Here is a 16,016-nt window from a genome sequence, read left to right as displayed (position 1 = left end):
TTTACGAATTGTTGACCTCTAGATCACAAAGTATAAACATATAATAGAAAACCGATTGTTGTTTTTAGCAGACTTTTGTATAAAATTTTTTCAAAATTCAAAACATTAGTAATAATAACATATTGAAAACTCTTTTTTCTTTACAGTTTCCAACAAATGGATCCACGAAAGCCGACAAGAATTCAGACGTCCCTGTGATTTGGAACCGGATAATGGTGAATTTGCCATATAATGCAATTCTTCCTCACATTGTTTACAATTCCATAGATTTTAATCAATGTCATTGCGAATTTCCATTTCTCATATAAATAACCTTTCTGAATGGAGAAAAGAATATCCAAATACGAAAAACTTAACTGTTAAAAAAAAAAAAACACTTTAGAATCTCATTGCGATCAAAATTCCACGTTGAGAATATGTTTTTTTTTTCGAGCTATTTTTTTTAGAAGATTATCTACTTTTTCGTATATGCTATACAAGATTTTTATTTCTACAATCTATATTCGATGGTATATTCCACTTGATGTCAAGATGCTTGTTAATGAAAATCTTCATGAGGTTACCAAAAAGAAAATGTATTCAAAATCAAAGTTTGCGTTTTTTATAACATGCAGTTTTATATACTTAAGAGATATGTGTGTGCGTGCATAATTTTAATTTTATATATATTTTCCATATATAGTGAAAATTTTCTATTATTTTAATTTTTTTTTTATACATTTCTGTTCATAAGAAATTTAATGATGATGATTATTAAAGAAACTCATCAAATTTATTGTAAATGTATTTGTTTTAGTATCTAAGTCAATAAATACTTTTGAAAAAAAAAAAACATTAAATGTATTTTGTGTTTTAAGGAAATAAAAATAAAGGTCACATTATGAGAAATATCAAAAATGAATATAGTAAGTATGGTACTGTGCCGTAGTTCATATATAGGGTGGCTGATATCGATATGTCACGCAACAAAATAAAACGCAATATGTTTGGCATTTTATTTTTTTAAGCAAAAATTTCGGGAGTAACATCAAATTTTAGAATCAGTTGAGCTTTGTTCGAATTGGCTACCTTTGGCAACTTTCAAACTAGAGTGATCACAACTGGTGGATAAAAACCGGTTGACCGGTTTATCTTCTTCAAAAACATCGACCACCGGGTTTGGAAAAAAGTCCGGTTTTTTAAACCAAGAAAACACGACTAAAAAAAGCGTGTTTTTCATCGCTCTACTTCCAACCGCCGACAAAGCCATCACACACTGCACGAATATGGCTCTGCGATATTTTGGCCCGTTCCCGGCGAAGCGAAGTCTTGAGACGATCGACACTTTTATACTATCTATCTAGTGCGAATCAATTGCCTTTGGCGCAAAAGTCCATCGAATTGATATCACGAGATTTTTATGCGGTAGAAATGAAGCGAACAATTCGTAGTTGATGCGTGCCGAGTCCAGTTGATATGTCTATGTGTGCGGCCGAAATGTTTGTCCAGGGCTTCCAATACTGTCATTTTAGGATAATATTCGACATTTATTTTAACCCCAAGAACGATTAATACGAGCGGTGAGCGATTGTCTGCGTTACGGCGGCTCACACTACTACCATCGTCGGCACTTGAATTCTGATGGGTAAGGTGAGCGATAGATTCTTTGGATCCATAAAAATCTTCAGGCTTGGACAGAATATACCCACGTATGTTTCAGGAGTCTTTAGATCTCGTACAAGTTAGATGTAGTATAAAGGACTACATAAGGTCCAAGGTAGTAAATCGCCAGGGATGGAAATTGCTACAGTACTTTTTTCACCTTGGTCAGTACCGTAGTACCCCCGCGAATGATTTAGTACCTTTTGTGTAGACATTTTTGAGCCGATATCAGATTTATGGTAGAATGGTTTTGACAAAACATTTTAATATTTTGAGAAAGTATTCAACAAACTTACTTGTTAATAGTCTTTTACAAATTTGGCAAAGAATTTGCGGGAAGAAAATCTTGATTATGTAAACGCCATTGTCAAGAACACGATTTTCTTGAATTTCAAAAATGTTTTAGTAGAAAAAAGCATGTGATTCTATATTACGCTTCCATGCGAACACTTTCTAGATAAGAAGTTATCGATCGCGTACAAAAATATTGCGCACCATTACAGTCACGGTAGAATCTTAAAACAATAATAAACTCGTTTTCTTTACAGTTTCCAACAAATGGATCCACGAAAGCCGACAAGAATTCAGACGTCCCTGTGATTTGGAACCTGATAATGGTGAATTTGCCATATAGTGCAATTCTTCCTCACATTGTTTACAATTCCACAGTTTTTAATCAATGTCATCACGAATCTTGAGACAATAATAATCTACCAACATTTGGAGAAAATCTTACCAAAAACTACCAAACAAATATTATTTTGCAAAAATTTATTTCTTCAGAAAATTTTGTCAAAATTTTATTTCGGTAGAAAATTTTGTCAAAATTTTACTTCGGTAGAAAACTTTGTCAAAATTTTATATCTATCGAAAATTTTATATCTATAGAAAATTTTGTCAAAATTTTATATCGGTAAAAAATTTTGTCAAAATTTTATATCTATAGAAAATTATTTTTTTTTGGTAGAAAATTTTGTCGATATTTTGTCAATATTTTATATCGGTAAAAAATCTTGTCAACATTTTATTTCTATAGAAAATTTGGCAACATTTTATTTCTATAGAAAATTTGGAAACATTTTATTTCTACAGAAAATTTTGTTAAAATTTAATTTGTGTAGAAAATTGAGTCAAAATTTTATTTCTATAGAAAATTGAGTCAAAATTTTATTTCTATAGAAAATTTTGTCAAAATTTAATTTCTATAGAATATTGTGTCAAAATTTAATTTCTATAGAAAATTTTTTCAAAATTTTATTTCTATAGAAAATTTTGTCAAAATTTTATTTCCATAGAAAATTTTGTCAAAATTTTATTTCCATAGAAAATTTTGTCAAAATTTTATTTCTATAGAAAATTTTGTCAAAATTTTATTTCGGTAGAAAATTTTATCAAAATTTAATTTCTAAAGAAAATTTTGTCAAGATTTAATTTCTACAGAAAATTTTGTCAAAATTTTATATCGGTAAAAAATTTAGTCAAAATTTTATATCTATAGAAAATTTTGTCTTTATTTTTTTTTGGTAGAAAATTTTGTCAATATTTTATATCGGTAAAAAATCTTGTCAAAATTTTATTTCTACATAAAATTTGGCAACATTTTATTTCTACAGAAAATTTTGTTAAAATTTAATTTGTATAGAAAATTGAGTCAAAATTTTATTTCTATAGAAAATTTTGTCAAAATTTAATTTCTATAGAAAATTTTGTCAAAATTTTATTTCTATAGAATATTGTGTCAAAATTTAATTTCTATAGAAAATTTTTTCAACATTTTATTTCTATAGAAAAATTTGTCAAAATTTTATTTTTATAGAAAATTTTGTCAAAATTTTATTTCTATAGAAAATTTCGTCAAAATTTTATTTCGGTAGAAAATTTTGTCAAAATTTAATTTCTATAGAAAATTTTGTCAAAATTTTGTTTGTATACAAAATTGTGTCAAAATTTTATATCGGTAGAAAATTGTGTCAAAATTTTATTTCGGTAGAAAATTTTATCAAAATTTTTTTCTATAGAAAATTTTGTCAAGATTTAATTTCTATAGAAAATTTTGTCAAAATTTAATTTCTATAGAAAATTTTGTCAAACTTGAATTTCTATAGAAAATTGTGTCAAAATTTTATTTCGGTAGAAAATTTTGGCACAATTTTGTATCTATCGAAAATTTTGTCAAAATGTTATATATATCGATAATTTCGTCAAAACTTTTTTTCGGTAGAAAATTTTGTCAATATTTTATTTCTATAGAAAATTTGGCAACATTTTATTTCTACATTTTGTTAAAATTTAATTTGTATAGAAAATTGTGTCAAAATTTTATTTCTACAGAAAATGTTGTCAAAATTTAATTTCTATAGAAAATAGTGTAAAAATTTTATTTCATTAGAAAATTTTGTCACAATTTTTATACCCTTCACCACTGCTGTGGTACAGGGTATAATAAGTTTGTGCATTTGTATGTAACGCCAAGAAGGAGTAATCATAGACCAACCTTTTAGTATACGGATCGGCTTAGAATTAAATTCTGAGTCGATTTAGCGATGTCCGTCTGTCTGTCCGTCCGTCTGTCTGTCCGTCTGTCTGTCCGTCTGTCTGTCCGTCTGTCTGTCTGTCTGTCTGTCTGTCTGTCTGTCTGTTGATGTATTTTTGTGTGCAAAGTACAGCTCGCAGTTTTAGTCCGATTGTCCTAAAATTTGGTATAGGGTCCTGTTTCGGCTCAAAGACGATCCCTATTGATTTTGGAAAAAATCGGTTCAGATTTAGATATAGCTGCCATATATATTTTTCGCCGATCTCGTCATAATTGGCGTGTGTATCAACCGATCTTCCTCAAATTCCGTACATCCGAATATTTTATGGGTCTCGAAAAACTTGCATAATACCAGCCAAATCGGTTCAGATTTAGATATAGCTCTCATATATAGCTTTCGTCCGATTTACACTCATTTGCCCAAAGAGGCCAATTTTTAACTCCGATTTGGTTGAAATTTTGCACAGGGAGTAGAATTAGCATTGCAACTATGCGTGCCAAATTTGGTTGACATCGGTTCAGATTTGGATATATCTCCCATATATAGCTTTCGCCCGATTTACACTCATATGACCACAGAGGCCAATTTTTTGCTCCGATTTAGTTGAAATTTTGCACAGGGAGTAGAATTAGCATTGTAGCTATGCGTGCCAAATTTGGTTGAAATCGGTTCAGATTTAGATATATCTCCCATATATAGCTTTCGCCCGATTTACACTCATATGACCACAGAGGCCAATTTTTAACTCCGATTTAGTTGAAATTTTGCATAGAGAGTATAATTAGCATTGTTGCTATGCGTGCCAAATTTGGTTGAAATCGGTTCAGATTTAGATATAGCTCCCATATATATGTTTTTCTGATTTCGACAAAAATGGTCAAAATACCAACAATTTCCTTGTAAAATCGCCACTGCTTAGTCGCAAAGTTGTAAAAATGACTCTAATTTCCTAAACTTCTAATACATATATATCGAGCGATAAATCATAAATAAACTTTTGCAAAGTTTCCTTAAAATTGCTTCAGATTTAAATGTTTCCCATATTTTTTTACTAACATTGTGTTCCACCCTAGTGCATTAGCCGACTTAAATTTTGAGTCTATAGATTTTGTAGAAGTCTATCAAATTCTTCCAGATCGAGTGATATTTAAATGTATGTATTTGGGACAAACCTTTATATATAGCCCCAAACACATTTGACGGATGTGATATGGTATCGAATATTTAGATCTACAAAGTGGTACAGGGTATAATATAGTCGGCCCCGCCCGACTTTAGACTTTCCTTACTGGTTTATCTATCGAAAATTTTGTCAAAATATTACATTTATCGATAATTTTGTCAAAATGTTGTATAGGCAAATAATTTTTTCACAATTTATTTCTATAGAAAATTTTGTCAACATTTTGTTATACCCTGCTCCACACTGTGGAACAGGGTATTATAAGTTAGTGCATATGTTTGCAACACCCAGAAGGAGACGAGATAGACACATGGTGTCTTTGGCAAAAATGGTCAGGGTGGGCTCCTGAGTCGATATAGCCATGTCCGTCTGTCCGTGAACACATTTTTGTAATCAAAGTCTAGGTCGCAGTTTTAGTCCAATCGACTTCAAATTTGGCACAAGTATGTGTTTTGGCTCAGATCCCTATTGATTTTGGAAGAAATCGGTTCAAATTGAGATATAGCTCCCATATATATATTTCGCCCGATATGGACTTATATGGCTCCAGAAGCCAGAGTTTTACCCTAATTTGCTTAAAATTTTGCAAAAGAAGAACAATTACTACTATAGTCAAGTGTGCCAAATTTTATTGAAATCGGTTCAGATTTAGATATAGCTCCCATATATATCTTTCGCCCGATATGGACTAATACGGTCCCAGAAGCCAGAGTTTTACCCCAATTTAGTGGAAATTTTGCACAGGGAGCAGAATTAGCATTGTAGCTATGCGTGCCAAATTTGGTTAAAATCGGTTCAAATTTAGATATAGCTCCCATATATAGCTTTCGCCCGTTTTACACTCATATGACCACAGAGGCCAATTTTTAGCTCCGATTTACTTGAAATTTTGCACAGGGAGTAGAATTAGCATTGTTGCTATGCGTGCCAAAATCGGTTCAGATTTAGATATAGCTCCCATATATATGTTTTTCTGATTTCGACAAAAATGGTCAAAATACCAACATTTTCCTTGTAAAATCGCCACTGCTTAGTCGAAATGTTGTAAAAATGACTCAAATTTTCCTAAACTTCTAATACATATATATCGAGCTATAAATCATAAATAAACTTTTTCGATTTAAACGTTTCCCATATTTTTTTACTAATGGCGATTTCGATTGGGAAAAAAGGTGCAACATTCTCGAAATTGATTGCAAAATATCAAGGGCACTATCTTAGATTTTGGATCCGGTATCTCTCACAATATTATGAATTAACAATAACTTTGGAATGACAATATCATTTGGGCGAAAAAACAATGAGGGAAAAAGTAGTGTAACACCAAGGCAACCTATTTTTTGCGAAACGAAAATGCCCTAACATTGTGTTCCACCCTAGTGCATTAGCCGACTTAAATCTTGAGTCTATAGATTTTGTAGAAGTCTATCAAATTCTGTTCAGATCGAGTGATATTTAAATGTAGGTATTTGGGACAAACCTTTATATATAGCCCCCAACACATTTAACGGATGTGATATGGTATCGAACATTTAGATCTACACAGTGGTGTAGGGTATAATATAGTCGGCCCCGCCCGACTGTAGACTTTCCTTACTTGTTTTTATAGAAAATTTTGCCAAATTTTATTTCTGTAAAAAATTTTGTCAACATTTTATTAAAAAAAAATTTTGTCAACATTTTATGTTATTTCTACAGAAAATTTCGTTAAAATTTAATTTCTATAGAAAATTTTCTCAAAATATTGTGAAAACTTTATTCCTATAGAAAATTTTGTCAAAATTTTATTTCTACAGAAAATTTTGTCAAAATTTTGTTTCTTCAGAAAATTTTGTCAAAATTGTATTTCTTCAGAAAATTTTGTCAAAATTTTATGTTCTCAAAAATTTTTTTCACCATTTTATTTCTATAGAAAATTTTGTCAAAATTTTATTTCTATAGAAAGTTCTGTCAAAATTTAATTTCTATTGAAAATTTCTTCAAAATTTTATTTCGGTAGAAAATTTTATCAAAATTTAATTTCTATAGAAAATTTTGTCAAAATTTTGTTTGTATAGAAAATTGTGTCAAAAATTTATTTCGGTAGAAAATTAAGTCAAAATTTTATTTCGGTAGAAAATGTTATCAAAATTTAATTTCTATAGAAATTTTTGTCAAAATTTTATTTCTATAGCAAATTTTGTCAAAATTTTATTTCGGTAGAAAATTTTGTGAAAATTTTATTTCTATAGAAAAAGTTGTCAAAATTTTATTTATAAAAAATTTTGTCAACATTTTATTTCTATAAAAAATTTTGTCAACATTTTATTTGTATAGAAATTTGTGTCAAAACTTTATTTCGGTAGAAAATTGTGTCAAAATTGTATATCTATGGAAAATTTGGCAATATTTTATTTCTACAGAAAATTTTGTTAAAATTTAATTTCTATAGAAAATTGCATCAAAATTTTATTTTGGTAGAAAATTTTGTCAAAATTTTATTTGTATTTATCTACAGAAACTTTATGAAGTACCATGAATTCTACCAAACAGTAGAATTCTACCAACTGTGGCGACCGTGATTACAATACTGCGGTAGTCGTTGTAAGAGGATATAAAACTAAAACAAAAAACAAGTAAGTAAAGTCTAAAGTCGGGCGGGGCCGACTATATTATACCCTTCACCCCTATGTAGGTAAAAATTTGTGTTACCATCTCAACTACTTCACATTTGCTGGAAGCTATATAAAGGAGAGAATTTTTTTACTTCTACAAAATCTCTAGAATTAAAATTTAAATCGGCTAACGCTATCCAGTTAATTGGAGGAAACTTCCATTGATAATGGGTCTAAAATGTGTAACAGTCTACCATATTTCCCCAACTCTGGTGTACGTATATATGGGAGCTATATCCAAATCTGAACCGATTTTGACTAAATTTGACATGTATAGTTAGAAAAATAATTCTGCTATCTATGCGAAATTTCACGTAAATGGGAGTATAACCTTGGCCCCCCTGGTCATATGGGTGCAAATCGAACGGAAGATATATATGGGAGCCATATCTAAATCTGAACCGATTTCAACCAAATTTGGCACAATTACCGATACTACTAAACGTACTCCTTGTGCGAAATTTGAAGTAAATAACGGCAAAACCCTGGATTTTGAGTAAGTTCAAATCGGACGAAAGATATATATGGGAGCTATATCTAAATCTGAATCGATTTTGACCATATTTGGCACATACAATAGTATCGTTAAAAGTACCGCTTGTGCAAATTTTGAAGTAAGTCAGGGCAAAACTCTGGCTTTTGAGACCATATAAGTCCAAATCGAGCGAAAGATATATATGTGAGCTATGTCTAAATCTGAACCGATTTTAACAAAATTTGACACACTTAACGATACTATTAAACGTACCCCTTGTGCAAAATTTGAAGCAAATCACGGCAAAACTCTGGCTTTAGTGGCCATATAAGTTAAATCGGACGAAAGATATATATGGGAGCTATATCTACATTTGAACCGATTTCAATCAAATTTACCAAGCATTGGTAGAATGTCAATTCTACCCTCTGTGCAAAATTTCACGAAGATCGGTAGTAAACTTTGGCCTCTGTGGTCATATGAGTCTAAATCGGACGAAAGATATATATGGGAGCTATAACTAAATCTGAACCGATTTGGCTGATATTTTGCAAGATTTTCGAGATTCATAAAATATTTGGATGTACGGTATTTCAAGAAAATCGGTTGATAAACACGCCAACTATGACCAAATCGGGGATAAATATATATGGCAGCTATATCTAAATCTGAACCGATTTTTTCCAAAATCAATATCGATTGTCTCTGTCCCAAGAAACGGCCCTATGCCAAATTTGAGGACGATCGGACTTAAATTGCGAGCTGTACTTTCTGCACAAAATTACATATACAGACAGACGGACGGACAGACGGACATCGCTAAATTGACTCTGAATTTAATTCTAAGCCGATCGGTATACTAAAAGATGGGTCTATGACCAATATTTCTTGGCGTTACATACAAATGCACAAACTTATTATACCCTGTACCACAGTAGTGGTGAAGGGTATAAATATTTAAAATTGGGGAGTTGAAAAACAAAATTTTATTTTCGTTAAAATGTTGTCTACGGGAGCTCTTGTCAATAATCTCCCAATTGAATTTTTGTTGAAATTTAGTAAAAATTACTTTTTCGCTCAAAAAAAATATATTTTTGTACTTTCTTAAAAATTGTATTTTCCTTCCCTGTCGGCCGCTGTCGTAGCTGTATTTCTGATATCCAGATCGAGTGGACAGATTCCCATCAGTACCTACAAAGCTGCGGTGGCCGTTGTTCATATAAATAAGGGCCGTCCTGTTTATTCTGTTTAGTTTCTGTATATTATTCCTATGGTTAGCAAAGTTCCACCAGACGTGGCATCCACTGCTAGATACTGGTCTTATAACTGCTGTAGACAGCCAATGAAGTGGGAGGTCTTCATTCCCCAATCAACTTTTGGCACGCAGAGAGTGAAGTGTAGGTCTTCGTTATTCGACCATCTGTATTTTCTAGCCAGTTTAGTCTGGAGTCTATGACAACTTCCAAGAACTTAGCCGATTTTGAAATTTTACACGGTAGCTTTTCTCTCCCTAGTGAAGAGTACTAGCTCCATTGTCTTTGGTTCAACGCCTAAACCACAGTTCCTTGCCTAACCGTATAGAAGTTGTAAGGCCTTATTATATCAGAAATCGTGTTCAGAAATTTGCCTGATACGATTTTGACAGTATCATCCACATAGCCGCTATTTTTAGGCCTTTGTTGTGCAGAAACGTCAGAACGTTGACTGATGCATCCGGACTTCATGTTTTGGAGATACCTTAATCAGTGTGGCAAAAGTTTGGTTCAAATGCAACCCAAAAGTGTGTAGATCTTAATTTGAGAAATAAAGCGATTTTCGATGATTAATATTTTTTTTTTTTTGGTTCTCTAATCCCGAAATATAAAAGGCAACCCTCGTAATATGTAAATGAGACTGCAATTGGACCGATTTGATTTTAGCGAACGAGGAAATGTAGACGCTGCGTTAACACGGCGCAAGAACAAGTTTTTAATGTTCAAGTGAGGCAGTTTTGATTCTCCGATTCACCCCCATTTTCAGGAAGCTCCGTTAGTGCTACGTTAGCTAACGAACTTTTAAACCGTACTATGCTCATGCCTGTCATCTTGTCTACATATTCCATATGCCAGTTAGGAACTTAACTGCTAAAAAAAATTTCAGTTAAAGTTAACCGGAGAGAAGATATTTCGAGTTTACTTTCTGTTAACTGGGAGTTAAAGTCTAACGGAGATACATGAAAATGGCCGTCAGTGACACAACCTGACAATGAAGTGGTATTAAATTGTAAGCAGTGTGGCATTTAATGGCACAACGAAAATAAAATCACTTGAAAAGCGGCAATTTTTATGTTCACTATAATCGCAGCCAAATTCAAGGTAGCCACCGTGGTGCAATGGTTAGCATGCCCGCCTTGGGTTCGATTCCTGCTACGACCGAACACCAAAAAGTTTTTCAGTGGTGGATTATCCCACCTCAGTAATGCTGGTGACATTTCTGAGGGTTACAAAGCTTCTCTAAGTGGTTTCACTGGAATGTGGAACGCCGTTCGGACTCGGCTATAAAAAGGAGGTCCCTTGTCATTGAGCTTAACATGGAATCGGGCAGCACTCAGTGATAAGAGAGAAGTTCACCACTGTGGTATCACAATGGACTGAATAGTCCAAGTGAGCCTGATACATCGGGCTGCCACATAACCTAACCTAACCTATGCCCGCCTTCCATACATAGGTTGCTGAGTTCAATCCCAGTTGCGACCAAACACCAAAAAAAAAAAAAAAAATCAGCGGTCGACTATCTGAGTGTTTCAAAGCTACTCTAAGTTGTCGTAATTTAAAACGCCGCACAGTGGGGTTTTTGATGTCAAAAGCGGGAATTAATTCGAAGTAGCTTTCCCTGTTTATAGTTTTAACTTTTTTCGGCCAAATTCACTAAAAGACATAAAACCAATCAAATTTTAAATATTTATTAGTCCACATTTTATTTGTTTTCCATTAGTTAATTTGCAACAAAAAAAAAAAGAGAATGAATATCTGCTTTTTGATCTGATTCTTAACAATTATTATCATCATCATCACAATCATCATCGTCAGTAAAATTACTATATGCATCATTATCATCAACACTGGCATTTTGATCACCATCAAGATTTGACTCAAATATCAACATTTGAATTGCTTCCATAGGCAAATTGTGGGGTTTCTTCTCTTTTAATTTCTCATTTCTGATATAACTGGATCCGAAGTATGTTAATTAACAGTCTTTTAAATATCTCTTCATTTGATTTTTCCACAGAACATTTTCGCAAAAAATGCTCTCCAAAATTTTTAAAATCTTTGTTTCGAGCTTCTTGCGCTTCTTCCGACAACTGTCCAATTGGAAGTAAAGAGTGGTTAATTATTTCTGCTCCAAGTAATAAATATTTGTGCACAGTTGGGGACATATAGTACCAGGGGTTGAAATATGTATTTCCATTTAATTTCAAAATGTGCAAAAAAGTGCAGACAACTTTTTCATCTATGCTTTCAAAAGAGTTTATTGTTTTAGAAAAAATAAACTTTTTTACTTAATTTGGCTTTATTCACAACTATTTGTCGACATATTTCTCGAAATCCTCTAATTTAAAGACTTACGAGCGAAACTAAATTTCAAAAAAATAACACAAGTCACATATAAAAACAAAAAACACAAAAATAGTCTTATTAACCTGAGGATAAAGGTTCCATTATTATTTTTTTAATTATCGCTTTAGAAAACACTCAAAACTAATTTTTAAGACACCAATAATTTACATTTATATCGCACGCAAGGAAAACGTAAAATAACTCCAACTTCAAACATATATAGTGACACAACGGTACTTGTCAAAGACACAATTTTTGCGCTAGTGATGTGGAATTTTGTGTACTATTACCGACTATAAAAATTTTTTCGGTTCTCCTAAATTTCATTTTTCAATTAATTCCCATTTTTGGTATCAAAAACCCCAATGTGCGCCGTTCGGGTTAAAAAAAGGGGACCCCTTGTCAATGAGCTAAACATGGAATCGGGCAGTACTCTGTGCCACCAGAGTAATTCCCCCCTGTGGTAACACAATGGACTGAATAGTCTAAGTGGACCTTAAATAATGGGTTGCCACTATCCTAGAACGGTTAAAGGTTTTTGTTGTAAGGGTTTTATTTAGTATAAGAAGCGTATTCCAAAAATTTTATCCGTTTGTTTATGCCAATGCTGCACATCCCAATATTTCAATAAGTTCGGAAACTTCTTCGATTTCTTCCAAAGTTTTGAGAACACCATCAACAACGGCAAAGGCAATCTTAATGTAGGGTTTGGCAGCAACCCAAGCAATGGCAACATCTTCACGGAAATGCTTAACGACATCCTCAACATCATGGCCAAATTTAACAGCAACAGTTTTCTGAAAAAAATAATTTAAAGAAATTACCCGAAAGAGTAGAAAAATACTGGTCTTACCACATCATGACCAACATCTTTGGCGACATGAGCAACATCATCGGCTCCTTTAACAACATCATGACCAAAATCGACAGCAACATGGGCAACATCGTGACCAAAGTCTTTGGCAACATGGGCAACATCATCGGCTCCCTTTTTGAAAACATGACCAACATCTTCAGCACCTTCTTTAACATCATGGGCGAATTTTTCGGCAACATGTTTCTGTAAATTTTAGTTATTTTTTTTTATAAAAAAAAATCATTTAGTTTTTAGAGAAATTTTGTAGAGAATTTTTATTATTTTTCTAGGTCTTACTATATCGTCGGCTAATTTTTCGAAAATATTCTCATGATGATGATGAGTTTCTTTTTTGTCACGTTTATCACTTTTATGGTCGTGATGGCGGGCATCGGCTATAGCCATTAAGGCCAATACCAAAATTAAACTTGAAATCAAGAAACGCATTTTGGTGCTTGAAGAAGTTGCAGAATGAACTATGCTTGACAGAGCTTGGTGGGGTTGCTTTTATAGAACATACATTGTTTGCCTCTTCTGCTACTACTGATTTGCAAATTTATTTTCTTTGGGGATATCTTCGTATCTATGTAAGTTAATTGATTGATATTTAATCCTTTGGGTAAAATTTATAATCTTTCACATAAGCATGTATATGGTTAAAAAGGTCTTTTAAAATATATTAGCAGGTACTTTGGTTTGACCGCACGTGAATTTAGCGTTATCTCGTTTATATACACTCCTTCATAGGTGTCATCATTTCGTTTGTAGCACGTCGAAATGTTGGTCTAAGACTCCATAAAGTACATATATTCTGGGTCGTGGTGAAATTCTGAGTCGATATAGCGATCTCCGTCCGTCCGTCTCTCAATGGTTGTAAAACGCTTTTTTTTTGGAAATAATTCTGCAAGTTTTTAACGGAAAACTTCTGATCTGTAGGCGTTGCAAGTTGGTCACCTCGGGAGTATGAAATTTTATTTTAGCTATCAAATACGGTTGCCACTCGTGCCGAAAATAATCTACCAAAATTTGAAGAAAATCTACCAATTTAAAAACGATCATGTTTAGAATCGAAATTTTATTGCTTTTTGTCAAACTTTTATTTCTATAGAAAAATTTGGCAAAATTTAATTTCTATAGGAAATTTTGTCAAAATTATATTTCTAAAGAAAATTTTGTCAAAATTTTATTACTATACACAATTTTGCCAAAATTTTATTTCTCTACAAAATTTTGCCAAAATTTTATTTCTATAGAAAATTTTGTCAAAATTTTATGTCTATAGAAAATTTTGTCAATATTTTATTTCTATGGAAAATGTTGTCAACATTTTATTTCTATAGAAAATTTTGTCAACATTTCATTTCTATAGAAAAATTTGTCAAAATTTTATTTCAATAAAAAATTTTGTCAAAATTTTATTTCTATAGAAAATGTTGTCAAAATTTTATTTCTATAGAAAATTTTGTTAAAATTTCATTTCTATAGAGAAAGTTGTCAAAATTTAATTTCTCTAGAAAATTTTGTCAACATTTTATTTCTATAGAAAATTTTATCAAAAATTTAATTCTATAGAAAATTTTGTCAAAATTTCATTTCAATAGAGAATGTTGTCAAAATTTTACTTCTATAGAAAATTTTGTAAACATTTCATTTCTATAGGAAACTTTTATTTCTTTAGAAAATTTTGTAAAAATTTTAGTTTGTTAGAAAATTTTATCAAAATTGTATGTCTTCAGAAAATTGTGTCAAAATTTTATTTCTATAGATAATTTTGTCAAAATTTTATTTCAATAGAAAATTTTGTCAAAATGTTATTTCTATAGAAAATTCTGTCAAAATTTAATTTCTATAGAAAATTTTGTCAACATTTTCTATAGAATTGAAATTTTGACAACATTTTCTATAGAAATAAAATTTAGACAAAATTTTTTATTGAAATACAATTTTGACAAAATTTTCTATAGACATAAAATTTTGACAAAATTAGGAAATTTTGTTAATATTTTATTTCTATAGAAAATTTTGTCAAAATTTTGTTTCTTCAGAAAATGTTGTCAAAATTTTATTGCTATAGAAAATTTTGTCAAAATTTTATTGCTATAGAAAATTTTGTCAAAATTTCATTTCAATAGAGAATGTTGTCAAAATTTTACTTCTATAGAAAATTTTGTAAACATTTCATTTCTATAGGAAATTTTTATTTCTTTAGAAAATTTTATCAAAATTGTACGTCTTCAGAAAATTGTGTCAAAATTTTATTTCTATAGATAATTTTGTCAATATTTTATTTCAATAGAAAATTTTGTCAAAATGTTATTTCTATAGAAAATTCTGTCAAAATTTAATTTCTATAGAAAATTTTGTCAACATTTTCTATAGAATTGAAATTTTGACAAAATTTTCTATAGAAATAAAATTTAGACAAAATTTTTTATTGAAATACAATTTTGACAAAATTTTCTATAGACATAAAATTTTGACAAAATTAGGAAATTTTGTCAATATTTTATTTCTATAGAAAATTTTGTCAAAATTTTGTTTCTTCAGAAAATGTTGTCAAAATTTTATTTCTATAGAAAATTTTGTCAAAATGTTATTTCTGTAGAAAATTTTGTCAAAATTGTATATATGTAGAAAATTTTGTCAATATTTTATTTCTATAGAAAATGTTGTCAAAATTTTATTTCTATAGAAAATTTTGTCAACATTTAATTTCTATAGAAAATTTTGTCAAAATTTTATTTCTATAGAAAATTTTGTCAACATTTTATTTTTATTGAAAATGTTGTCAAAATTTTATTTCTATAGAATATTTTGTCAAAATTTTATTTCTATAGAAAATTTTGTTAAAATTTTATTTCTATGGAAAATTTTGTCAACACTTTATTTCAGAAAAAAATTTTGTCAATATTTTATTTCTATGGCAAATGTTGCCAAAATTTTATTTCTATAGAAAATTTTGTTAATATTTAATTTCTATAGAAAATTTTGTCAAAATTTTATGTCTATAGAAAATTTTGTCAAAATTGTATTTCAATAAAAAATTTTGTCTAAATTTTATTTCTATAGAAAAT

At 30.5% G+C, this 16,016-nt stretch overlaps 1 protein-coding gene and 1 long non-coding RNA gene across 4 annotated transcripts in view; one reads left to right on the top strand and one right to left on the bottom strand.

The window, feature by feature from the left end:
* Positions 1-2,328, top strand: part of PH4alphaEFB (prolyl 4-hydroxylase subunit alpha-1) — a 173,887-nt gene extending 171,559 nt beyond the window's left edge. For 2 of the 3 annotated variants that reach the window (XM_075292743.1, XM_075292742.1), the window contains exon 12: positions 147-832. In XM_075292743.1, the coding sequence (XP_075148858.1) occupies positions 147-232 (86 nt within the window). In that variant the 3' untranslated portion in view covers positions 233-832. Of the gene's footprint in view, positions 1-146; positions 833-2,189 lie in introns of those variants that run through there. The other variant, XM_075292744.1, reaches the window with a different exon arrangement.
* A 10,293-nt stretch (positions 2,329-12,621) lies between these two features.
* LOC142222551 (uncharacterized) lies at positions 12,622-13,140 on the bottom strand. Its single transcript, XR_012718324.1, has 2 exons — positions 12,940-13,140; positions 12,622-12,883 (listed from the first exon to the last, which is right to left on the bottom strand). It is a non-coding gene; the product is annotated as an uncharacterized LOC142222551 (long non-coding RNA).
* Positions 13,141-16,016: the final 2,876 nt, after the last annotated feature.

Source organism: Haematobia irritans, chromosome 1 (assembly GCF_050003625.1).
Source record: "Haematobia irritans isolate KBUSLIRL chromosome 1, ASM5000362v1, whole genome shotgun sequence".
NCBI classification, from domain to species: Eukaryota; Metazoa; Arthropoda; class Insecta; order Diptera; family Muscidae; genus Haematobia; species Haematobia irritans.
This window is presented reverse-complemented; position numbering and strand designations above follow the sequence as displayed.